The following is a 27539-nucleotide window of genomic DNA, read 5'->3' as shown; positions in this document are numbered from 1 at the left end:
ATTAATGTTAATGATTAATTCCAGATAGTTCATCCTTTACTTTATATGGAGGAAACCGGGTGACTACTATGTATTACGCCAAGGGAGTATCGAGCTTGCAAAATCAAAAATTTCCACCTTTTTTGGGGCACACCGCAAAAAATATATACAATCAAAACTTCGGAACAAAAGTTAAAGTTAGGATCTTCTCCTACGAGTACAGAATTGCGAAGAACACTAGAGGCATTGCGTATAAACTTCTTAAGTCCAAAAATAAGGAGAAAAGATGAGTGCATTGCGATCATCACGTGCAAACTAAACATAAATCAAGATCTCCGCGTGCGGGACTAGAATTCCTCATAAGAGCATCTGGGATCAATAGTTTTGGAACAAGGTGGTCTTACCGTCTCATCACATGAGGTTTGCGCAAGTTGATACGTTGTCCATTGAGTATGCAAACTGCCTGAATGCTTCTTGTAGGATGGTGAGGCAGTTGAGAGGATAAATCGTAGTACATTGATTTCACTTTCCCAGGTTCTAACTAAGACAATAACACCGAAACATTAGCTGTTAATAAACATCAGTGCCATTAGCTACAGCTCAAGCAAATGAACGAAAGTTAGGCATGAAGATGAGAGCAACTTACGTGGCCTCCTCGTGAGGGAAGCTAGAAACTAAACCATTCATAGGAAGCAGACAAAATACAATGAAAGAAAATCTAGTAATTTATTTGCAAAAAGCAAATAACATGTGCATTTCTACAGCATGCGTCTTTTTTTAAAGGAAAATACTACCTGTGAAGAGCACGAGTGAGAAGTTAGAAATTAGAATTATTTATGGTAGGAGAAATGTTCAAAGAGCTAACCCATAGAACTCGTTGCCGTAAAATATATTAATAGGGTAAAATCTTATTAAAATACCATATATCCATGCAATGAGATTTACATAGATTCAAAAACAGCACTCTTGGAACTCAGTATATGTACTCCCCTTAAAAATTGCTTACTACACCTTCGTGACCATCCGTGTATTCGTTTCGACAGCTCTTCCTGCACTTAGGCTCCACTCCAGAAAGACAATTCCATAGTGTACAGAATAGAGTGAGCATCATCAAGATGTGAGCTCGGACCTTTTGTTGCCGAAGTGATGACACAGTGATGAAGTTGAACATTGTTGAACAGTTGAACAACAAGTTGAACACAACTTCTCACCTTTGCTCCACCAGAGATTCTTGTCACCTCCTGCCATGTCCACCAACAAGCCCCGAGGACAATTAGTAATGACGAGTGTTGACGCGTAGCTTCCTGACCTTATATCCAACTTGCGCAGCTTATTCTTGCCCTCGTGTAGCACAGCATTACCGTCACAATCACCAACATGAAAAACGTTGTTATTGTTTTAAAATATTGTTACGACTGTGTGATTCCACCAGTCCTTCTGACAGAATAAATAAAAAAATAAAGCCTTTTTTCAACAACAAGGACTATATCATGCTACAAGATATCTGTTTTACGTGAAATCCCCCGTATAACACTACGATTCTATTCTGAGCAGATTCGCGGCTGAAGCGCTGATGATCTGCTCAAAATCTATTTTCATGGGTTTTTGCTGCTTTTGTAAACGTTCTCAATGCACTAAACAGTTGTCATCGAAACACTATTGTTGTTTTATATAATTTGAAACATTCTTGTAACACTTCTATATTGCCTAAAAATCCTTTTCAATACACTGAAATTTCGAATCCTGCAAGTGTTTTTTTTTGTCAGCCATACCAAGACTTTGATGCTGAAGATTTCGGTAATGTGCAAAGGGGACCAGAGATTGAACTGTTGTTGGCTGGAAGACGACTGGTACTTCTGACATCAAGGTACGATTTGTGTTCTTCAGCACTACTTTGACGATTTACCTAGTCATATTTTTAGCCCCTACTGTCACGCGACAATTCAACAACCTTTCCTTGGCAGCATAGAAGGGTATTCAGTTGTATTTTGGTAGGTAAGAGAGCAAGGAGTCATGCTTCCTCTACACATTTATTTGCTAAATTAAGGTGATGATTTGATTTTCTGCAGTCAATTTATTCGCATTCCCTTAATCATGAAATGTCCTAACTACTCTTCTGAATGAATGGTGAAAAGATTAAACGCATCACCCCACGAATCTGAGGTGGTAAGGATCTTAGGTGGAGTATTCGTATACGAGATAGTAGATTATGGAGAGGGGGTGATTCCGTCCATTTCTTCCTAATTGTCGTAAAAAAAACGGCTCGGAAGATGCGGCGCGCGCACAAGGCTGGCGCGCTCCAACCGAACTCACTGTAGAAAATAGTGCGCCGGAACGCTCGAAACCGTGTCTTCCGGGCCGTTTTCTACGACAATTAGGAAGAAATGAACGGAATCACACCTCTCTCCATAATCTACTATCCCGTATACGAATACTCCACCTGAATCCGTACCACCTCAGATTCGTGGGGTGATGCCTTTAAAGGCAGCATACCACGGATCTGACGTAGTGAAGGAAACCAAGGATGGTTCTGCTCTCTCTATCTAATCGTTGCAAAAAAAAACCGCGTCAAAAACTCAGTTTTTCACGACGAGTCAGTCGTGTCGCGCCACCTTTGTACACTCGCCGCACCCAGCTGCGCAGCGGTCGAAAGCCTGTGAGTTCTACTTGATTAAATGAAACCAATGAATAGATTGCTGAGGTGACCAGAACGTATACATAAATGGACGTTCTAGGGTTCCTCATGAAAAGTAAAGCGTTTTCCACGCCTTTTTTCTGGGCCAATTAGGCAGGGATGAGCGGAACCACCTCTGATCCCGCAAACTATGATCCCATCTCTAGCTTTCCGTGTGGATTCCCTCTCCACGTCAGATTCGTGTTATGCTGCTTCTAAAAGATCTCAACTGTTTGGTTAACCAGCTGGATAACAGTATTACTCGCCTGTGGATCGTATGCAGCCACTCGTATATTACGTATTCAGTTATATTTATCTTATCTTGTTATGTTATTCATGAGGCATCCATCTGTTGTTTCTTCCTGTCCGTCGATTTGATAGAGGTGGCACCAATAATACTTTCACTTGTCCCACTTGGTGCTAAGAATTGTCCAATAATTTCTCACCTTGCGAGGGATTTGCGAGGATAGTATCCAGTTGCTCACAGCTTTGGTGCAACGATCGTCATTGAGGCGCAGTATGTCTCCAGCTCAAATAAATCTACCTTCTTTGGCATACGCAGCAATATCTTCGATTTTTGATAGTTGACGTAGAACTGAACTTTAAATCCCTTCTTTGTGTAAAGCAGGAGACTCCTAAAATCACGCTTTCAATAGAGCGTTTGAACGTGACCGCATTTTCCTTCAACTTGTCTAGATTTCTGAAGCGAAGGTCAAGACAGCAGAAGCAGTGTGGTTGAAAAGGTGAGCACGGAGTCAGATCAGTTCCATTCTTCACTGAATTTGCAATCCTCCTATATGCTCACCAAGCCGCTAGATATACATAGCTGGAGCATTCGGATATATTCGTTCGTTGAGCGTGAATGGGGTATCAGAGAACCATTCGTATCTCATGGTCATCGTCCTGTCCAGATTCAGCTGGAGACCAATTTTTTCATCTTTATCAAATTCGACCAACATTCGTTCCCCTTGTCATCTTCGGGCAGAACTACATTCTGGAGAGTTGTACTGAATTTTTTCGTACAGCATTCGTTCCGCCTGATGCTGGATCCGATTAGAAAGATGTCTAAGCAAAAAGGTGACATCAACATCAAACCCATTTGAGATATCGTAACTGCCATTAATTGATTGAACCTCTCAAGCCCCTCTCTAACATTTCATTTCTTTTTTGATTCTAACATTATTGTAGAATTGAGAAATTGTTATCGCGAAGTTGTTTTATGGCAGGCATAGTATCTTTATGTATCAAAACCTTAAGCGGTCAGACATGCTGAGCCTTTTTTGAAATCCTAATTGTTTGCGGGACTGTCCTTTTTCTAACGCTTTTTCGATCCCATTTAGGATTATTTTTTTGAAGAACTTGTAAACGATATACAATGACATGACGGAAGGACCTCGAGAACGACATGTGGATCTTCTTTCAGATGGTGAGGAGGCAGGTGGACGTGGCCGTAAATAAAAGTCGCAAATGACTTTCTTCACTTCCTATGTTGTAATTCTTCCATGGAGTTTCGGAAGGCAATCTCCTTTGTTTTACGCGCGCTGGCCGCTGGCGGCGCGTATACAAAGGTTGCGCGTCTACTTTGAAAGCACAGTCGACGGATGCCGCATATTCGTGATCATCATCGTACTTACCCCTGAGAGTCACGTTCCTTTCAATTTCATACGTCAAATGTGTGATATTCTGATAGCGACAGCCTTATGGAGGTTCTGTCTTGTGTGTAGGACCCGGTTACACGATGATCTTCAATAGTTACAGAACTGAAAGTGATCTACATTGTATACATTACATTTATACGCGCATCCAACCCTTTCAAAAAACATGTAAGAGAAGAAAGTTGTTGTTCTGATGGGGATTACATCCATCGAAGTAAAGATTGCTAATAATAATATAATACTTGTAGCCACACATATTATAATCACGCTCGGAATGGCTCCTCTGTGTCAAAGAACAAAAATAAAAAAATGGTAGATTGGTGAAATCTAGTATTTTCGCCTCAATTGGCCGACATATCTGTCACGATACACATGCTGTAAACCTGTTAATGTCTCAGTGATACTGAGAAGAATATGCATAAACTTTTACAAGCCGATAAAGTCGGTAATTTTGCTCAAAATTATTAGATATTCATGATCAAGGTATGCTACCACACAAAAAAATTCTACTGCTTCTAGAGCAAAAGTAGGCGAAAATAAAAAATCATCAGTATAACCAGTTGACGGATCAATGTTGCTCGCTGTGAAGTAGCCTGTATTCTGCATTCGGAAGTGTGGGATATAAGTAGAATATTGGTCATAATCAGCAAAGTTATGTGGTAGCAGTTTCCAAGAGTTATCATCCATGCAGAAGTAATTGACTAAAAGTGCAAAATTTGGAAAAATTCATGCGTGCAGGACTATAACTGTGCTACTGTGTTAACAACTAAGAATTAATCAACAATAATTAGCTATTGCTTTATTAATTGACTATTCAGGCCACAAGATAAGGATAGCTATTATGACTCTCCTTACTTCCAAGGTGGAGGTGATCCACGCCTGGAAATGAGGGCACAAATTTGGATCAACAAGCCTTCAATATCCTTCGATCCACGAAGAGAGAGAGCAGGATTAAAAAAGGCTAAAATCGACTGCTGTCCTCCAACATGGGAATTTGAAGGCTTTGTCACCGATACCGAGTGGTTCGTTCCACCGCTTGATCTTCTTTTCCAAATTGATTGGGATTCCGCTGAGGTAAAGCTAAAATTTGTTAACTGCAAGAAATTCAGGAACACGGTTCCCAGAATCTCTTATCACAAGTACACTCTACAAAAAAAGGTCAGTATCTTGCAGTTAATGTACATTTATATATTGTACTACATGTAGAGGAATTGTAATGAATTATTATACGTTGTATTAGGCTAGACAGAAAGTCTTGTCACCATTTGCCATTTTTTCTGCTTTATTTTTTTACTCAACTTACAATAGAACTTAATCAAAAATATAATCACCATTATTAATTACAACAATGTCCCTACACTAACAAACACACCTAATGGGCAGGTCAGCGATAGAACTGGGTACAGTGGGAGTCGAAAAAGTCGCTGACCGTTTGACTTCTCCAAACTTGGTGAAGATTTTCTCAGGTGGGAAAGTCTTGAGGGGCCGGAGTAAGTGGTAGTCTAAAGGGGCAAGGCCGGGAATGGGGCACCGTGTCCCAGTCTAACTTCTCCAGTTTTTCATGTTCCTTTCCTTAGCTACATGGGGTTAGCGTTATTGTGGAGGAGGTGCACCGAAGCTCATCTCGGCCGTTTTTCCTGAACGGACGATGCGAACTTCTGGAGCTAACTGGCGTATGTGGAACTGGTGATGCTGCGGCCTTGTGGGAGCAGCTCATAAAACGGCATTCCCCTCGAATCCCGGAAACAACGAAGGAGATACTTTTCGGGGTGGAGGTCCAATTTGGCTTGCGTCGGCGGGTCTTCTCAAGGAAGCCACACGGTACAGTGCGCGTTAGAATCGTACAGGACCAAACTCTCATCTCAAGTAGTATGATCTTCAAGAAACTCGTTTCGATGAGGGCGAAGAAGGAGAGATTGATAGATGGATACCCGGAGAAACCGGGTGCCATTTATTAAGGTGTGAGGGATCAACACTCGAACCAACACTTTTCTGTAGCCGAGATCCTGGATGCAACTAACGACTGTTGAATGGCTATACCCGAGTTTCGTCGCAAGATTGCGGGTGTTGATCTCGGGTCCTCTTTGACACAGTCGAGACTGGCGGAGTCTTCAACAATGTGGGGGCGTCCCGACCAGGGCTTGCCTTCAACGTCGGTGCCTCCGCTTGCGAAGCGAGTGAACTAGAGCTTGACAGCACTGACGGTAGTGGTGCCCTCGTCCAATCTGCTGTTGATGTTGCGGGCTGCTGCCGGCTCCAATGCCGCCACCCCATTTATAGGAGACGATAGCTCGAAGTTGCTTTTGCATAAATGCCTTGGTGGTTCTTGCAGCCGAGCGTTGTTGGGCTGGAAGTAGACTTCGTTCTGCTCCGGACCTGCATTTTCGAGATTTGCCCTTAATTTCCTCAGTCGCTCAATCTCTCGTCGAGCAGCTCCCAATATTCGACCCTCCACCAGATGCAGAGCTTCATTTGTGATGGAATAGTCGTCCGACGTAATCTTCGAATGCCTCTTGTAGACTGTACTCCTAGCAAGGGTCTGCTCCTTGTAAACCTCCTTCAGATCTCTATCAATATCCAGAGTGGCACGATAGGAACTAGATCGGTATGTTTGTTAGTCTGCGCTCTGAAGAGCCTCTTATACTCTATCAAATGGTAGCTCGCACGTCCATTTTCGTTAGCTCTCTGCTAAGTCATGATCTCTAGAAGTCATCACTACCACATTCTCCAAGAAGTTTTGACCCAATCTAATAGAAGCAACAGAAACTGCGAAGGCAAAGAGAATAGGCTCAAATGTTTTTATCCAGAAGGACGAAAAATGCTCCAAGTCATTATCAGGAAAATAAAAGATCTCCGCATCGTCCCAGCATCTCTTCCACTCGTTTCGTTCTTTCGCCATTGTCATCCAAGATGTTCTCAAGTTTCGTGAGTGGCGTTGACGGGGTCATAGAGTCATATCCAGCTGAGCTCTCAGCTGGCCAATTTGTATAGCGAACGCGTCACCCCATCTAGTTGGCGGTCTCCCTCGAGGGCGTTTAGCATCTCTCGGGATTCACTCTAGCGTTCTTTTAGTCCATCTATCGTCGATTCCTCTCATAATGTGACCGACTTGTCCATGTTTTGCTTTCGATATATATTTCGCTGAGTTGCACAGACGGCATATTCCTCCTAAGTCGGGGCTGACCGGCTAGGTGTTGTGTGCACTAGTTAAACTTTAGAAGACATCTCTCAAGGGCTTTGTGAGTAGTAAGCAGCTTACTAGACGTGGCAGTGATCTCTGCCTATGTCTTCGCTGCGTAACAGAGCGCTGGAAGAACTGTCGAGTCAAACAGATGGGCACGAAGATATTGGTCCGTCAGCTGGTCCGTAGCTTCCCTGACGGGTACGAAGGCTGCCCACTCTGTTCTCATTCTGCTACTCAATCCTTCCTTTCATGTTCTCAGTCGTTTTCCATGTTCATAGAACGTGCGGGGTATAAGTATCGAAGACGAAGTTTTCACGATTGGGAGCCTTCAAGTTGTACTCCTCCGTCCTCGCAGGACGCGTTCTTCATGAACTGTGTCTTCTTTCTGTTTACTAGCAGTCCTATTCCCATTCGTGCTCCGTCCAATTCGTTGAGCATTGTTTCTACTTCATTGGTACTGCTCGAAAACAGAACGATGCCGTCCGCAAAACGGAGGATCGAGAGGAATCTTTCATCAATACGTATGTTCCTTTATTCCAAAGAAAATAATTTCATTATCCATTGCAGTGCAGCCGTGAACAGATTCGTACTCCTTCCCAATGAGTATGGTGAGGAGCTGTGGAAAAGCTGTATTGTAGTGGTGCATGGATCATAGCAATTGGCTAAAGCCCTCACACATGAAGCGTCCACACCCTGATGGACCATGACAGTGTTGAATCCGTTTCTACGCTGTTGAGAGCTTTCTCATAGACGACGAAGGTTAGAACAAGAGACAGGAGCTATTTTCGGCACACCTCTATGACCCTCGATACGGTCTGGATGTGGTCCAAGCAGCTGAACCCCTGACGGAATCCAGCTTGTTCTTGAGGCTGGGCTTCATCCAGCGTCCTGGATATGCGCGTGAGGATGATCTTGGTGAAGACTTTGTATAACACGTTCAACAAGCATATCGGTCGGTAGTTCCGAAGGTCCTCTCGGTTACCTATCTTATAGTTAAGAAAAATTCGCGAGGACTTAAACTGGTATGGGATCCTTTCTATCTGAAGGTAAGACGTCATGTGTGCCGCTACGATTACATGGAAGTGGATGACCACCAGCCCGAAGAAAGTCTGCTGATATAAAATCAGGTCCGGGGGCTGTGCTAGGTTTCATGCTCTTGTTAGCGACTCGTACTTTTGGAGAGAGAATCCGTAGTGGAGCTTCACCAGTGAGGATGATCGGGCTTGACACAGGAGTTGATGAACGAGAAAGGTTCGAGTAGAACCTCTCCGTAATAATTTCCATCTCACGACCAGAAGACGTGCGAGCCCTGTGTTCGATCAGCAAAGCTGCTAGCGGAATATTATAGTCGCGAATATCACGGCGGCACTTCTTTAGACTCGTTCTTCTTTATGCTGCTTCCAGAATCTTCTTCTGCGTGTCTTTCGAAAGATCCTCCTGCTGCGCTTTTCTGCAGCTAGTGTTTGCCACTAACCGCTCAATGTGCGATGCATTCGGATCAAGATCTAAAGTCCTTCTTCTTTCCAAAGATTCCTTGGTCTTCGAAATTTGATCCAAGTTTGTCGTGCGCGGCTTCGGGGCACATTCACCACAGAGTCGCAGTCCTTTGAGCAACAGCTCATAGTTCACATTTGGGTCCTCTTCAATGTGTTTGTCATTTTAGGACGAAGATTCCTCGAGTAGTCGAGCAACTGTCCTTTACGACTTCCCTCCTCGTTTGTTGCCAATAGCAGATACTCTTTTCTACCGAGTGGCTAAATCGTATTTCCGCACGAAGATCAGAACTACTCGAACAACGTCAAGTAGACACCACATCCGGTGAGTATGTGACCGATCTCCGCAAGAGTCCGCAGTTGGGCGATTTCCACGTCTTCCGATGATGATCTTTCTTCATGAGATGAGAAGTCTCATGAAAGAGGCGAGCAGCGGACAAGAGTCCGGCGAGACGATTGCCATTTTCATTCCGGTTTCCTGGTCCAAACCTTCCGATTCTGTACTCTTCTTTTGCAGGCTTTCCTAGTTTTGGTTTGAAGATCCCAACGACGAAATCGTAGAAGGACTTCTCATTGCGGATCACTTCCTCTAGCTCCTCGTAAAACACGTCCGATTCGGATTCATCAGCTGCTGATGTTGGTTACTGTCAAATGATGATGCTGATGGGTTTTTGAGGGTGGATGCGAAGAATGGCCAGACAGTGGCAGGATCTCGTGAGCATCGACAAGATGGACGACAGATGGGTGCACAACGCAACCAACACCGCCTACATTTCGCGATGGAACCTTCTCTCCACGAATGACGAGTGTTGTGGAAAGTCAATTAATCTATCTAATCTATTGAACTATTCGCCGTCTGTAATCGCTCTCAAAGAGCAAAATTTTGTAAGTAGTATGAAAAGAGGTGAAAGTGCTCTTAGAACCTGTGTCCTGCGCCATTATTAGTTGTTTCTTCCTGTTTAGCACAATTCGACAACCCGCCTGGGATCGAAGTCCTGAACAACTGTGACCAGTTGAATTGACGTCAATTGGAAGAAATTATGTTATCAAACAGAGAACTTCCTAAAGAAATAAACTGAGGAAATCAGTAATTGTAGAAATTACCGTATTAATTTTAATCACAAAAAAAAAACCCTCTCAAGAAAATGTACATATCAATGCTGCAGAAAACAAACGAAAAGATGTACGATAAGAATCAAATATTTTCCGAACGAGTCGATACATACAGACCTGTTATAGACGAGGATCGAATCATAATACTTTAGAATGTAATAGAATGCTTCGAGCATGACAAAAAGGCGTCACGTTTCCAATCTATTCTGATTGAAGTAGGACAAAAATGCGAGTGGTAGGTCTTTTTTTCTAGCAAAGAAAACTGTTTGTGTTCTTATTGTATATTTTCAGGATGAGACTTTGCTTCGATACAAACGAAAAAGATTTCTGTAAAAACGATGGAAACACACTTGCTTTCATTTTCGTCCATGACGTCTACATCCCAACAGATTCAGGTTCAGAATAGATTTTATTGAAATTTGCTCTAATAAGCACTAACAGTACTTTATTATGAGTCTACATAAGTAACGAATTCTTCGTCAGCACCAGTTCACTTTGGGAAAAATTTCCACGCGAATCAGATAAGGGGTTAGCATCATTTTACTCGACTACGCTCTTGGTTGGGTGGGTCTCGCGTCAATGTACAGCACGTCGGAGCAACAGCGGTTGGAGCTTTTCTTTGGTTGCGGATGGCACGTCGAGGACAAAATCCATCTTATCTGTAATGTTGTTGTCACCGAGAGAGGCATGACTCTACTAGGTATAGGTCTTTTGCGTAATCATTCTCTCGTTAGAGAAAAGCATAGTCGTTGCCGGAAATGGTTGTGATTGTGGTTGAGACGTAGTATGATTGAGTGTCAAATGTAACACTCCATTTTCAAAGCTTAAGAACTTACTGTGTAACACTGATTTACACTAGCAATTAATGCAGTAGAGTATGACCTTTCCGAACTTTTTCGATCTGACGCGGTTACAGATTTTTTTTTTTGAGTCGCAGAAACAAAGAGCCACAGGCTCAGTTTTGAAAACATAAAACTTCGCAGTGTACATGGTGGCCTTTTACCAGCTTAACATACTCGGATCTATTGGTGTGATACAACAATCAAATTTTCTTGTAACTCAAACAACGTAAACGAGATTGGTCTCTTCCATATGAGTATCGCACTGCTTTCACAGTTTCATGAGGATCTATTTCACCTTTTTATTACTTCGTAAAATTGCATTGTCATCATTTCTACAGTTTCGCTACCCAATCATTCAAACATGGCTATATTTCTTACCTTATTTTTCACCTCAGAGCACCTTCATTGTTAGCTAAGTTTCTAGTTTAAGTTAGTTGAAGGTTTTTAGTTAGTAAGAAGGTTGTCGTGGTACATCCCTACCTCCTTTCGGTTGTTATGAAATTCGGCCCATTTTAAATTTTAGTTTAGTTCTTAGAATTTTAGAACTGCGTTTACTTCAACTAGCCTGAAAGTCTGGCAAAACCCGAATTGCGAGTTTTTTGTGGTTTGGTTGCTTCGTTCGCCTTCACTGATCAATGAAAATCAATAGTAGTGGAAATAGAACTATGTTCTTCTCACAACGCTTTATTCTTTTTTTTTATTAATTTAGGCAAACAATTTCAAGCTTTCTTTCTGAGCGCTTCAGTTGTGCATTTGGAGAACATTCCGAACTTCAGCTTCAAACACTCCTTCGATACCAATTTAATATGGAGATATTTTGACAGCATTACCCAAAGTTTTCAGGTTTTCCTCTTGCTTTCCCCAAAAAGTGATCACAGAAACATGTTTAATTCGGGTACAAATAAGTTTTGAGGATATTTTTTTTGTAACTTTGGAGTTTTATTCAATAAAGCTGGTACAATATATTTCACCCAAAGTATTGTCCGCGCGATAACTGCGATTTTTCTTCATTTTTCAGGCAGCATACAGATTCCGCGTTGAAAAAATTTCTTGTCTTTTGGCAACCTAAGAAAAAGAGGCAACCTAAGAATCGATCCAATTTTTGGCTTCTTCGTGAGAAGTGAAGTGCAACTCGGCCAGGCTATTAATCATCGACCGAAACAAGAGATAGTCGGATGGAGCAATGTCTGGCGAATACAGTGGGTGGGATAGGACATCTTGGTGAAGCGACTCCAAAGTATGCTTGACGATTTTTGCAACATGTGGCCGAGCGTTGCTGAATGATCACTTTGTCATATCTTTGGGCATACTGGGGGCGTTTGAGCTTTAATGCCCGATTCAATTGCACGAATTGTTTGTGGGAACATTCGGCAGTGGTTTTGTCGGGTTGGAGTAGCTGATAGCAGATTACTCTGAGCTGGTTCCACCAAATCCACAGCATTAGCTTCTTCCCATGAATATTAGGTTATCGGCCGTTAAAGATTATGCATAGGCGGACTGACCCCACGACCTTTCCGCTCTTCGGATTGTTGGTGTGGATCTATTTGTGGACACCTGTCATGATTCGGTGCAGAAAAACCTTCCTGATTTTGCCTTCGGAGCAGTTGTTCGCACGTGAAAAGAGGCATTCTACATTTCTTGGCTTGAGCTCATAAAAACCCAACTCCCTTGTTTTTGCACCATACCCATGGAAACCCCTTGAAACGGCTAGAAATCGCTTGTTGAGTCACTTCCAAAGTTTCGGTGAGCTCCTCTTGAGTTTGGCGTGAATCCTAGCCTAATAACTCCTCCACCTTGATGACATGAATCAACGAGCAACTGCTACACTTCGAACACCATCCGGATGTAGAACACCGTTTAAAGTGGCAACTAGTGTAAAACAAGGCGCAGTGGCAGGACCCTTCCTGTTCATCTTCGCCATCAATGACATCATGCGAAGAGTAATCGATCACACTCCTAATTCGTCAATCATTGATCAACAAGGACCAAAACACGTTGTTATTTTTTTTGCGATATTTGATACACCGATTTAGTATAACAGGCGCGAAATCTAGAACTGTTTGAAACAATGACTAGATAGCTAGTGAAAGTGTATGCATTCCGAAGACACCACTTTAAGCCGATTAGAACATATATGTTGTATGAATACGCGTTTTTGCCGACCGAACATTTGGTACTTTCTGGACATCTTCATATTATACTGGACGTCTAAAAACAGTCAAATGAAATCTCCGCACAGATCTTCGAATTTGGTAACCATGAAGCACAGAAGAGCTCAGTTTCGTAGGCAAGGCAAGAACATCTTCCAACTTCTTGCAGAAACTGCAGTAAAAAAAGAAATCTGGTATTTCAATGAGATCGAAGTATTTTTAGATCGATCTCCCTGCATTCTGTGTTTCGTATATTTACGATTCTTTAGGGTTTTATCACTTGAACACATCAATACTTAACTATTCCAGACGAAGCACGACCTTTGGGACTTCACAGAGATGAAATAGATTCTCTCCGTCTCAACTTCATCATTGGCTGGAAAGGGGTAAGCATTATTTATTATAATTAATTGAAGCAGACACTGACGCTTTGACATTATGCTAGCAATCCATCATGAACTACCAGAAGCGCGAGCGTGAGACCATGTTAAATCCCCCGCATGTAACATATTTTTTGAGTAATGTTGTAATGTAGTCATGTGAGGTCGTAAAACCTGCTCACGAAGCACTCAACAATCAAAATGTAACCTATAGATTATCAGGAAAAATCTATCGAAACCTCTCTGATGTTTTCATTTTCTAGGAAGTGATTTTCTGATTTTGCAAGTATTAATGCTCTCAATCTTATCATCTAGATTCTGGACCTAAACTCTCTAAGGTTTGGGGCCATGTTTGAGGTGCGGGCTCACGTATTCCGCAATGGAGCATGGAGAATCGCGGACAAAAAAATCTTTTTTATTTCTACGGATCGGCCTAGAATGACCACAGTGGTCGCGAGGCTACGGGTCTCGTCTCTAAGCGGATAAGTAGGCTAGTAGCGAAGCAAAAGCAATCTCGCGCCTCCTCTCAGACATAGATGGATTCAGAACTCCAGGGTTCTGCTTTTCCAGGATTGGTCCACAATATTCTAGGCCGATATCTCGCAAGTCGGTAAATCTAAATAGATAAACTAAATGAGTAGGAGGTGCAAGGGAGTTGGTTTAGAATCGCTTCTGACAAATAAGGTTCATTTGTCCACTCCTCAAACAAATTCCATGGAACAAGAGGGTTTTTAATATTGGACGCTAAGAGTTTCCTTATGAAGCACAAATGCACAATACGGCGAGGCTAGCAAGGAGGGGCTATGCAGGAGTAATCTAGGGTATCGAAACAGAAAAGAAGTAGAATGGCAGTTAACAAGGTGCAGTGCCTTGCGGAAGTGGCCATTGAAGATCTGATGATTAGTATATCAATGAACGTCGACTCTTTCAAACAGCTGAAGACCGGAGTCGAACCTTTGTGGATGTGAAAATCAATATTATCTTTTACTATATCCGTCTTTTGAGCTCTAATATAATGTTGAGATGGCGATGAGCATTCTGTATGGAGGCAGAGAAGTTCCACAGAAAAAATCATATCATCTGCTATGGCACTGTTGGTTTGTTTCAACGAGAAAAGTGGCCTCAGGAGAACCCCTGAAGAACTCCACATACGACTCTGCGCCCTATAATCCCTATAATCTATAACTCTGAAGGGGCAAGGGAAGTGGCTTCCCATGTTTATCAAGGCAATCAAGACCACCCACGAAAACTTGCAACTCCAGAAACCCTACTTTCTACGCTGGACGTGAGAGTCCCCGAATAGAGGGCATCGTAATGAAACTGATTACATTATCGTGAGTGGAAGCTCTCGCGCGACGCCTTTCGCTGTAGCACCAAAATTCTACACGGGATCAGACTATCGCCTCCTTCGAGGAACATTTTCTTTTACAAGGAGAAGAGAGTCGCGAAGATTACAACGCAAAATCAAGAAATAAGCTTCTGCTGGGACTTCTTTGTTTCGCTAGTCGGCTTCTGAGCAGATAGCAGGTAGATAGATACCAGATAGTGGACAACATTCTCGTACAATTGTGAATATATTTTACAGCATATTCATGATTGTACGAGAAAAGCGAAAAGTTTTAAAAGCACCGAGATACGTCTGTCTCCGAAATGAGCCAACAAATCAACGTGGACTGCACAAGGTGCAGCCAACCAGGATTCTACGTCCGAGCTTGCAAGAGAAGAAATAAAAGAAGACCTCAACGAGAAAATAGCAGCAGGCTGGCTGAAGCAGCAGAGGTGGGCAACAAGAGCGTTCGCTCTGGCTGTCAGGACCTCACCAATCGCAAAACAAAAATAACCGCTTCCCAAAAACCAGATGGAACTTCTATACCACCGTCCGACATACCATCATGTCGACTAAGAAATCTGCCGGTTTCAACAGAATAAAGTTCGAGCATCTAAAGAAGCTACCATCAGTCCTTGTCAGCGTAATAGAGGGCGAAATGTGAAGTAATAGTAAAAGTGAAAATTAGCTGCTTTTATTTGCAACACTTCGCTCGTGGCACTGTTCTGATAACATCACACTTCAATCGGAATGCCGGTCAAATCAGATGAAACGTGTGAAAAAATCGGTCTTCAGCTGAGCCTGGACAAGACAGTTCTTCACGAAGAACACATGGATCTTTTCTGATGCTTCGTTTACTCTCGACGAAACGCATATATCCGAGTGCATCAGCCATCTTTATCTAAGTCGAAGAAGTAACATGATGATCACCCTGACCTACAAATTGGAAAGGAGGGAAGTACCGACCTTAGATTAATAAAAAAAATAGCATCGAGGATGCAGTAGAAGAAAACGAAAAACACATAATTCCGTGCTCAGTTATCTAGCAGCATTATTCCCATTTTCTTCCACGGTTCGGAAACCTCGGCGTTTTGCATGTGAAAATATTATTGGCAACCACTGGAGCAAATCAACGAACAGCGGGAACACAGATAGTATAAATGATACCGTTTTATATAGTATGATGGTAGCACTGTACAAACGAACAATACTACAATAAAGTTTTCAAAAAAAAACGAAAATCTGGACAAAATTCCATCAAAGCTGCAGTCCTCTCTGGCTCTGAAACGTCTAATATAAATAAGGAATGCAGAAAAAAACTCGTTTTCGAAGTACATTAGTGTGGTGCTTCTTGAATACCACCAATATAATGGCACCCGTTGGGCAGAAGCATAGGATATTTTTCTTTGCGTTAAAAATCGATTTCCAGCTTGAGTTGGCCTATGGGTTCAGTAATTCTCTGGAACCCGGAATTGTGGAATACATGAGATTATACCCCTATGATGGCGTAAATCCCAGCAATATTGTTATCAATGTCGTGAAAGCACCACACTGCGAGGGTAGGCTCACAAATGTAAGTCATTAATTTTCTTACTTTTCGTGGGATTGTTCTTAATCCTCTAACGTTTCTGCTTAAAAACAAAAGCTGAACTTTGTCCAAGCAGTAAATTGTTATTGTCAAAGCGCAAGAGTTTATACTTCGCTAACAACTTTCTTTTTCACTAAAGACATTTTCCTTGCAAACTTTGTTGCATAGTAATTCGTCATTTCTACCAAGAAAGCAAACATATGAACTTTCAGAGTTTCTACAACAACCTTATTTTCGTCCAACACAACAAATGCTATAAATTTATACAAATAAATAAGAATGCAGAGTTGAACATCCTAAACTGTATGCACTGAACATTCTATATGATTGCTTGTGAGAGTGTACAAGCAAGTAGAGCAACAACGTTAACATGTTCTTTAAACTTTTTCTGCTACACCTTGTAATATATTAAATTTGGTTTTCTCATGGTTTTGTTTTTTTTTTGTTTCTTAAACCTAGTTCAGAATAATTCTTTCAAATGACCAATCAGATATACAGTTGAAAACTCTATAAAGTCAAGTCTGAAGTATATTCCGTTGCGAAGTGACTCTAAGAAAAGATACTTTTTTGTTTGAAAGCTGTTGAAATTGTTCAAAGGACATTTTGGTGTAGACAGATGCGTGGAACCGTGCACAAGCAAAAGCAGATTTCTCATATGAGCGACCACTGACGATGCTCAAGATTGCGTTTACCCTGAATTTCTCAGGGTCTTCTGAGGAGAGATCAAAGAACGAGATTTTGTTTGTTCTTAGTAGTATGTATAGAATCTGGAATTGAATACAGGATGTCAAAATACATTTGGAATCGAAAAAACTGATGTGGTGAATGGACGGATCTTGGCATCGAAAGGCTGGTATCTTGTAGCTTAAAAAGGGATAATATCCGTATTACTTCCAAGTGGACGTTGGCGGCTGCATCTTCGTTTTTTCGATGACATCGTTCTGATAACATCAAGCATGAGTCAAACAGAACGAATGTTGGGGAAGTCTGATGAAACGTTTAAAAATATCGGTCTCCACGTGTACTTGGACAGACCATGTTCATGAGCAGAGGATGGATTTCTGATGCTTCATTCACGCTCGGCGGAACGAATGTATCCGGGCGCTTGAGCTATGTATATCTAGATTGGGAAATTAACATGAAGAACGACCTGACCCTCAAGCCGGACACGAGGCAGAGTCTCCCGCTGTACGCAAGAGAAAGAGATATTCAAAGCTCAGTTCCACGTCAAAGAAGATCAGAGATGCTGTTGCATATGCCAAGGAGATTAAAACTAGGTGCGCTGAAGAATTTATGCATTTTAAGGACAACCGCTGAGACAGAGCTGTAGGCGATTGGATACCACGCGACATCAAACGCACCGCAGGAAGATAGCCGACCTGATGGTCAGACTTCTTTAAAAAGCCCTTTGAAGAAAGATGTGATGCTATTCGAGTCCCTTGCGAGAAGAAAAGCCACTCGGCAACCTCTGTGCGCAATCGGGACAAATGGAAGTATTACTAGCGCTCGCTTGAGCAAATCGACGAACAACGGGTGTCACGGTGAGACAGGTGATCTTTACCACTGGTAATGTTCACATTATTCTCACTTCTTGACCTAATACAATTTGTTGGCATTGAAGAGAAGAGCATCGTAAGCCCTTTGATTTACGTTTCAGAATTTTTATGATACCGAAAGAATGCTTATATGAGACGAACTTTCCGACAAATCAGGGCAGTGTTTTTATCCTGATAGACAAGCCTGGTACCAATTTATCGACTTGGGGAGAATGCTCGGGAGAAGCAGCGTACGCAAATGCGTACGTGTCGTCTTGACCCTGCTCTAATAGTAAGCGCATTACAATCGTACAAAAAGTTCCACAAGTTCCTTTCTTCCATCAGCACCCTATGACTTGTGGCGAGACTCTTTACGTGTTATCTGTTGGAATGCAAGTCCCCAAACAGAGGAACACCAGCGAGACCGTGCTGTTGTATAAGAAGGGAAATCCACATGACATCGGTAACTATCGACCAATCTGCTTACTGTCCGTCATCTACAAGCTCTTTACAAGAATGATCCCTAATAGGATCGAAAAATCTTGGATGAAGGACTGGGATGCGAGCAAGCAGGGTTTCGAAAGGGATTCAGGACGATTCATCGAGTTATCGCCAGAGTAGAGAATGCCCCTACGTATCACCTTTGTCGACTTAAAGAAGGCCCTTGAGTCAGTTTAGACAGAAGCGGTCATGCAGGCCTTGGGAAACCAAAATGTCCCTACTCAGTATATAAAAGTGCTTTGAGAGATGGACAGCAACTTCACGACCGGAATTTCGCTATTCTACAAGAATATCATCATTGACGTGAAGAGAGGGGTCCGACAGAGTGATACAATCTCACCCAAAATATTCACAGCCACCATCGAGAACGCAATGCGAAAGTTGGAAGTTGGAATGGGACGACGTGGGAGCGAAGGTTGATGGTGCAGCTACACCATTCGCGGCATTTGCATTTGCTGATGACATCGTTCTGATAACATCTAGCATCAGTCAAACGGAACGAATGCTGACCAAATTCGACTAAATATTTAGATGCATCGGTCTTCAGCTGAATTTGCAAAAGACGGTGTTCTGCGTAACGGATGGGTCTAATGCCCCATTCACGCTCAACAGAACGAACCTATCCGAGTTCACCAACTACGTTCATCTGGGCCGGGAAATAAACATGAAAAACGACCTGACCGCCGACCTGGGTAGGAGGAAATGAGCGGCTTGGGAGCGTATAAGAGCATCAAAGATGTAGTGAAGAAGACCATGAACACCCGTCTGCGTGCTCACCTCTTCGACACTACCGTACTTCCTGCTTTGACCTATGCTTCAGAAGCCTGGCCACTTCGCAAGCAGGAAAAAAAGCAGAATCGTCATTGGACAGTCAGTTAAAAGGGTGATGCTAAGAGTATCCCGCTTCAAGCAAATGAGGGACGGAATCGAAGTTCTGTACTAAATCAGCGATCGAGGATCAGAATCGCCGCCACATCTGCCAAGTACTGCAAAATAAGGTAAGGCGGACACGTGGTGCGCTTCAACGGCAACAGTTAGACCAGAGCCGTGAGCGACTAGGTTCCGCACTACAAGAAGACCTCCGACCCGATGGTCAAACTTCTTCACAAAGTTCTTGAAGGAAAACGTCGCTGCTCTTCGTGTCCCATGCGAAAGGAGAAACTATTGGGTGACTCTAGCATGCGATCGCAATAAATGGAAGGATTACTGGCGCCCGCAGTTCGAAGAACAAAGGGAGTCAAGGTCATCAAGGTGATGCTCTTGTGAAAACTGCACACTGTATGTTCACCTTTCCTCAACATCTACTTCCACAAGCTCCTAATATTTAATTTCCTAATATGTACCTCTATCTCGTATCTTCGTAAAATCTTCATAGAACGAGTACATGTCTAGAGTGTTGACGATAAATGTAAGTATGGGAATTATTTAACAAGTTGAAAAATCTAAATAACATTTTAAAAAATACGGAGTGTTACATCAATGCTTGTTTCCAGGATCTCGCTTCTACCAATCTGCGAGATGGTAATGAGGTGCAACTACAGTGTTTATCGATTTCTTCCTGTCAATGTCTTGAAACCTAAAATAAATATGTATTCCTACACATCGTAGCCCAGCGACTATTACGTTTATTGTATTTCAACTACCTCACGAGAATTGAATTTTACATGTGTTTCGTTTTAATGCATTATATCGCTAATGAAGGCTACACATTGCAAGTCGTGTATTGAGATTAATATTAAATTCTATTTGAGAAAGTCAGGTACATACCAATTTTATTCGAGTAAGGTTAACTAATATTTCTACCTTTGGTGGTTTACTTGCGATCCAAACGAGTATCCAGAACCAGCACTAAAGATCCTGTCGCAAAAATACTGTAAGCAATGAAACGAATTCAACTCTGACTCTGCAATTTTGTCAGATCCGTGTCAGATGTCATATATATAGTGCTGACCACTACAGCTAAAACACTTATATTTCTGAAAAAAGAAAGCAAAAACGCATCGCAAGGGAGAAACCAAACAAGTTTGTGGCAGATATTTACATAAAATACCAATACCTAGTTTCCGTCAATGAAGGCGAACACACAGGCCCGTGCCAAGCCCGATTGTCGAACGAACGAACCTGGCACAGATTCCGAAACTGATTCTCTATGTGCACAGTTGTTTCGGGCTGGTGATCATCTGCTTCATGTTATTCTAGAGACACACATGACTTCCTACGTTCAGAAAAAAAAGGATCCCAGACCAGTGGAAGATCTCGCGAGAGATACTTGTCCGTAAGAAATTAAAGGTATCATACCATGAATCTGGGGTGGTGCCGATTTCAGTTTCAGGTGAAGTATCCGTATACGGGGCTGTAGATTATGGAGACCGGGGTGGTTCCGCTCATCTCTCCCTGAAACACTGCAACCAGCCAGCCTCTGAATGCTGTTTTGTACGATGCCTTCTATTGCAGCGCGCCACCGTTGCACGCTTAGCCCTTACACCCTATCGGGGCAGTCCGAATTGATTTTCCACGAATCGCAGGGCGGAGGCGGTGCAAGGGGTGGAGCGTTGCAATAGATGGCGTCGTACAAAACAGCATTCTGGAGGCGGCTGTTTGCAGTGATGCGAGGAGAGATGAGCGGAACTACCCCCGTCTCCATAATCTACGACCCCCTATACAGATACCCCACCTGAAACCCGCACCACCTCAGATTCGTGCTATCTACTATCAGCGCTGGTCAGTCAATGTCTGGATGCCTTATATGTGAGGACATTAACCAATCGTTACGATCGATGCATCACTGCGATCCAGCTTTCCACCGCTCCCTCTTCATTCCCATTGGAAAGAGGGTACCACAAGGCCGAAGCGTGAGTAACTGGGTTACGCGCGATTATAATCGCACTACAGGAAGACCGCTGACTCGATGGTCAGACTTCTTTACAAATCCTTTGAAGAAAATTTTGATGCTCTTTGTGTCCTGGCCAAAAGGAAAAACCACTGGGTGACTCTGACACGCGGTAGAGAAAAATGGAAAAATTACGGACACTCGCTCGACCAATTCGAATAACAACAGGTGTCAAGACGATCAGGGTGATTGTGGCCTGACTGGAACTCAAAGGGTATTTAGGGTGGCTCACCTAGTGTAACTCCTAAATTCTTGTGCTGGGCTTGCTCTGCTGGTAACGTTGTTGGTCAATGCACGTGCATAGTCGGGTCAAAACGGCCTGAAGCTCAGTATAGCTGCGTAATCAATCCCACTTGAAGCGGAACGTTACGGTTGGAATCGAGGTGAACCCATTGCTAGCAGCGCTCATGCAACTGCACCGAGCTTCAGATCATTTTGATCCGACCATTTTCATTCGATACAAGCTAAGATCCCAAGAGTGGCAAAAGGTAGTTAGACGGGGACACTCAACACTAAGCACAAACAATGAATCTTAAAGGCGGCATGCCACAAATCTGATGTGGTGCGGATGATTTCAGGCGGAGTATCCGTATACGGGGTCGTAGATTATGGAGACGAGGGTAGTTCTGCTCATCTCTCCCTGCATCACTGCAACAGCCTCCTCCACTGCTGTTTTGTACGACGCCATCTATTGCAACGCTTCGCCCGTTGCGCCGCCTCCGCCCTGCGATTCGTCGAAAATCAATTCGGACTGCCCCGATAGGCAGTAAGGGATGTTACGCGTGCAAGGGTGGCGCGCTGCAATAGAAGGCATCGTACAAAACAGCATTCTGGGGGAGCTGTTTGCAGTGATTCAGGGAGAGATGAGCGGAACCACCTCGATCTCCATAATCTACGACCCCGTATAAGGATACTCTACCTGAAATCCGTACCACCCCAGATTCGTGGTATCCTGCCTTTAAATTTGCGCAGCGACGAGTATGAGATATGTTCAACAACTGATAACTGTTCAACATGTCCCGCTATTGGGTGCTACTAACACCCATAAATCAAAACGAAAAGATTATGCTACTTCGATGAGATTCCATGAAGTCCAGGGAAGGAGCTGCTGGGAGATAGTACGTAGACAGTTTGGGATTTTATACCGAAGAAAGGAAACGGTGGTTCAGTGGTATTGTTTATCAAAAGAAGAAAAATAGTTAAGAGCCAGGAATAATTGCCGGCCTGCTCCGACCAGTACAAAAGCAATATTCGATACAAGTGCGCCGCCACCTTGTTATATGGTCAGGAAGGAGGGGACAGTATGGCAACAAACATCACAAATTATCAATTGTCGTGTTCCGAGATCGGAACAGACAGATATAGTAGGGTAAGAACGACACTTAGCACGGCGCAGTTGCGTAAGCAGTTGCGCTTGAAGCGGCGCGATGGAGATAGCGGCTGGAATCGAGGTGGGACCATCACGAACTGCAACAATGAACGGTGGTAGAAGGAGTGCTCACTCGATCTTAAGCGCTACGCTCCACCGCGCGGCTTCGAGCGCTACCGCTTACGCAACTGCTCTAAACTTCGTGTCGTCTTGACCCTACTATACGCATATCTGTCTACGTACTATCTCTCAGCAGCCCTTTCCACGGATTTCATGAAATCTAGTTCTCATCGAGGTACCATATTCTTTTCGTTTTGATTTGTGTGTGGTAATAGCAGCCAATAATGGGACATTTTGAAAGGTTATCGTTCGTTGTTGAACAGATCTCATACTAGTTCCCGCACAAAATTAAGATCCACTGTTTCATCCTGGACAACCAATTCTCGTAATTACGAATCACATATCGTAATAATTGTGCGTTGTTGAATGAAATTTTCTCCGTTTCCGCTCGTTCAATGAAATCGAAAATGTTCGGGCTCCGGTAGATAAAAGCACATTTCAGATAAGCAAAAAAAATCTACTGCATCTAAAATTCCTATATATCACCTGTTTGTAATAAGAATTTTGAGAGCACAAAAGAAACTTGCCATATTTAAGATATGAAAGGGGCGGCTATTGCTCACAGCTCTAGTCTACTCCATAGAATAGTCGGACGTTTCTGCGCTCTATTATACCTTGCGCTGATGCAAGCGCCAAAACAAAAACTGTTCTGCGATTCAAGTGCATGCGCCTTTTCTCCTCTCTGTAAAACTCGTGCTGCTGTTGCATGTATCATTCTTCTGGGTTTCACCTTCTAACGACTCAAGAATTTCCTGTTACAGATAACATGGAGGTTGATGAGGTTCCTGCCACCTCAGAAGAAGTAATAAAAACGTTCGTGGATGAGGTATGTGTTATGGTTTATGTCCACTCAAGTTCACCCATAATTACCACGCTGCGGTCTTACAGTTCACTACCATCACTGAATTTTCTAATTACTGATTACTTTCTTACTAAATTTTAACACCGGACTTGAGCATGTTTTTCTATGGGGAGAAAAGGGAGTTGGTGGAGGATACTCAAGACTGCTCCAATTGAACTGCTAATCATAAAACAAAAATCGCCCTTAACTATCAAATGCAGATTGCGGAGAAGCTATCTCTTAGGCCATTTTCGGTTCTTTCCTTCTTTCGACTCCGTAATATTAGAAAACTGAGGTGTTGTGCTGTAAAGAGGGTCTAATTATTCGGAATCAATGATGAACTGTCAGTTGATGAATTATCACCTTTCAAATGGGAAGGTCTTTTGAAAAGTGAAGAGCGATTTTTACGTTTTAAGTGCAGTTCGACTAGAGCAGTGTCTTGAGTGTTCCCCCAGCGTGGCCACGTTCACACTAAAACACAAATTCTATATTGTCACACGCAACGTTAATTTCATTTCGAAATGTTCGACTTTCAGTGAATCTTGGCATAGTAGGATGTCGTATGCATCTTTAATTAGTTGTACACAAAGTTGTTAACTATTTTTATTGACATTTATTTTATTTTATTTCAAATGTAGCCTTAGAGTTTGCCTGTTTAGTTGTGGAGAGGTTTGGTCGCTTAGATTGTGAATTGAGTCGACCATTTCAGACTCTGAAGAAGGGCTATTGGCGGAAAAGTCAGCAATTAAAATTAATTAACAATAACCTCTTCTACAGCTGATTAAAAATTAATAGAAATGATAGATTGCTAGTCAGCATTCTGAGTGATACTGAAGAACAGTATAGGTGCATGAAAAGTGTTGTGAGCTTGGTTCTGAACAGGACTGCAGTTTCCGGACAACTGATTTTTCGATTTGTATATTTTGGGAGTGAATTCGTGATAGTGTTAGTGTGTGACGACTCGATCAAAATGATTTGAGAGAATGAGCTAAAAAAAACCTGAAAGAGCTGTGTAATTCGCAACAGAGCAGTATGCTCAGAAATCGGGTGTCACCGGATAATATGCAAGGTCATATCTACATCGAGATCCTTTCCATCTTAGTTTTCGACCTTAGATGCAGGTTTTCATACAGACATGAATAGGGTTTCTGCATGTTGTGTACCACGTTGCAAACCTTTTCGTAGCCAAACCAACCATTCGAATGCGCTGTCCCGAATTCAGTATGTTCTAACATAGTACGAAATATCATTATTCGGTTTTCTATTCAAACACTTCACCAATGTAGGAAGTTGTGAACTGTATGATGATGGCAGATGATACCTGTATAACTCCGATATTTCATGTGGAGCACACTGCTCGTCAAGCTCGTATCGCTGCACATAGCCATGTGAAAGGTCTTGGACTTGATCCTGTAACGGGAGAACCAATCGAAAATGTCAGTGTTTTCTTTCTTTGCTGTTCTCCTCTCCTTTGTTGAAAAACATTTTATGATTATCCGTTCAGGCTGGTGGCCTTGTTGGGCAATCTCTCGCTCGCTCATCTGCTGCAGTGATCGTTGATCTTGTTAGGGCTAAAAGAATGGCAGGAAGAGCTGTGCTTTTTGCTGGACCACCTGGAACTGGTAATACCTTTTCCATTTTCATTCGTATGGTTTTGAATATGTTTATGTCCTAGGCAAAACAGCCATTGCCCTGGCCATGGCACAGGAACTCGGTGACAAAGTTCCGTTTTGCCCGATTGTTGCATCAGAAGTGTACTCGAGCGAGGTGAAAAAGACTGAGATACTTATGGAAAACTTTAGAAGAGCAATCGGTTGGTTTGTTCTAAAATATTACAGTTCCTGATTTTTTAGTTCGGCCTGATTTTCCTCTCCGCTATTAACTGTGTAAAAAAGGTGTATTATGATGGATAATCAGTTGTATCTGGGTCGGCGCGCTTCCATTCCTCATATATAGGAGATTCTGAAAAAAAAATATCACAGTGGAGATTTCAGGCCTACGTGTGAAAGAGAACAAAGAAGTTTACGAGGGTGAAGTAACTGAGCTTACCCCAGTCGAAACATCAAATCCGCTTGGTGGTTTTGGTATGTTTTTTTCCATTGTTTGTTCATTGACTAATCTTTCCGCTAAGATCGGCTTGCTTAAGAGAGAAAGAGATGAACAAAGCGAGAAGTGCGAGTGGAACAGTTATGAAAATCGAATGGATTTTAGCAAGTTTTGGATCTTAGGTGGGCTGTTTCGGGACGGTTCTTAGGGAATAGGTTGCCCATCTCTACCTACCTAGACCACAAACACTAGCGCGATTTCGGTACTAAGAACTAATGAGGATAAGAACAACCACCACGACCTAACAACAAGACCTTAGATTTCAGTTTTTTTTTTTTGAGAAAAGGGAGAAGTTCCTTTATAATTCAATCTTCAAATCATTTTAAACGTTCCAGCGCTTCTTCAATAAAACAGCTTTTCAAGTTGTTTTTGGTACTCTTTTTTTTGCTGAATAGACTTAAATTTGCAATTTTCGACACGTGGGGATCTCATTAATCAATAGAGAGATTTTTGCAATTGTATAGCAGATTTCCTCCCGAGTTTTGGAATCTTTTTTGCATCATTTCTTTTTGTTACGTAGTTGCTACTATCGAAATGCTATCGGAACTATTAATTCAATGGATAGAAAACGGAGTTACATTTGTTTTTTTTTTTTAAGGTGGATAAATTCCATTGAAAAATCTGATACACAGTTCTTCATTGTTGGAATGATCACTGACTGATACTCATAATTTGATTTTCTCCTCCGTTGGATACTTTTGTGGCTTTCGACGTCTACTTTGTACACAGATTAATTTCATAAAAATACGCTTACGTTTCTATGTTAGCGACACGTTTGAAATTCGATTTTGGAAACATCAAATAATGCTAATATGCAATTTTGCGATTTTTGTGGCCATGAAATTGATGGCGCTGATTGAATCCTTTGATTTTCTTCTTATAATATTCAAGGACCAGAGTCGTTCTCACTCTAATACCACTTTACTTAGTCTCACTCATTTTCTCCATTTCTAGGACCTGTTCAGATGAAAAGAAATAGTTCCTGCTGCGTATCTCAGTTTCTGTATACAATTATTAGTTGATTCTTACTTTTTATCCTGTGGCATAGATGAAGCCCTCATATGAAGTTTATATATATATATATATATATATATATATATATAACGCTAATAGTATTTAACGGAACTCATAGAAGTTGTTATCTTGAACTCTTCAAAATGTGGTGTGATGTATATAATTAAAATTCAAGAAACTGACAAAATTAATATAATATATGATCAAAATACGCTTCAGGGAAGACTATATCTCATGTTGTGGTCTCATTGAAAACTGCCAAAGGTAGCAAACAGCTGAAGCTGGACCCTAGTATTTATGATACTATTCTCAAGCAGAGAATAGAGATTGGTGATGTCATTTACATCGAGGCTAACAGTGGCGCTGTAAAGGTATGTATATGTTGCTTAGCTTTTTTTTTTAGTGTAGCTGTTTTTCCTGCTTCGTTTTGGTATTTCCTGTTCTCCTATCAAAAGTGTTGCAGCGTATGGGTCGTTGTGACGCATATGCCTCGGAATTTGACCTCGAAGCAGATGAATTCGTTCCTCTTCCTAAAGGCGATGTCCACAAGACGAAAGAACTTGTGCAGGCGAGTTAGGGTCTAATTTTCTATCTTTCTATCTGAATATTTTTTCTCATATCTACATTTTAATAATACTGCTGAGAAGACTCTCCAATCTGTAGTTATGTTTTATCAGTTAGATCCTTGTGTTAACGTTTGCCAAATACGGGTTGGAGCAGTCGAACGTCTTTTATTATAGATATTGAGCCTCTTGCGGATTCCTAAGATAAGTTGCTC

General features: G+C 42.2%; 1 protein-coding gene across 3 annotated transcripts in view; it reads left to right on the top strand.

Annotated features, from left to right (window-relative positions):
- The window catches only part of RB195_007342 (uncharacterized protein), a gene marked incomplete at both ends in the record, with an annotated part of 41297 nt that overhangs the window by 10303 nt on the left and 3455 nt on the right, over positions 1–27539 (top strand). Inside the window, 17 exons of one of the 3 annotated variants that reach the window (XM_064180916.1) lie at positions 1746–1846; positions 1902–1970; positions 5127–5330; positions 5418–5466; positions 10251–10333; positions 10390–10493; positions 13400–13476; positions 16227–16370; positions 19915–19950; positions 22825–22975; positions 23562–23626; positions 24928–25077; positions 25146–25263; positions 25317–25454; positions 25636–25725; positions 26981–27132; positions 27225–27329. In XM_064180916.1, the coding sequence (XP_064037746.1) occupies positions 1746–1846; positions 1902–1970; positions 5127–5330; positions 5418–5466; positions 10251–10333; positions 10390–10493; positions 13400–13476; positions 16227–16370; positions 19915–19950; positions 22825–22975; positions 23562–23626; positions 24928–25077; positions 25146–25263; positions 25317–25454; positions 25636–25725; positions 26981–27132; positions 27225–27329 (1836 nt within the window). Of the gene's footprint in view, positions 1–1745; positions 1847–1901; positions 1971–5126; positions 5331–5417; positions 5467–10250; positions 10334–10389; positions 10494–10624; positions 10799–13399; positions 13477–16226; positions 16371–19914; positions 20002–22824; positions 22976–23561; positions 23627–24927; positions 25078–25145; positions 25264–25316; positions 25455–25635; positions 25726–26980; positions 27133–27224; positions 27330–27539 lie in introns of those variants that run through there. The other 2 variants (XM_064180915.1, XM_064180914.1) reach the window with 2 other exon arrangements.

The sequence above is a fragment of the Necator americanus genome, chromosome I, assembly GCF_031761385.1.
Source record: "Necator americanus strain Aroian chromosome I, whole genome shotgun sequence".
NCBI classification, from domain to species: Eukaryota; Metazoa; Nematoda; class Chromadorea; order Rhabditida; family Ancylostomatidae; genus Necator; species Necator americanus.
The sequence above is the reverse complement of the archived record's forward strand: the minus strand, read 5'-3'. Positions and strand labels throughout refer to the sequence as shown.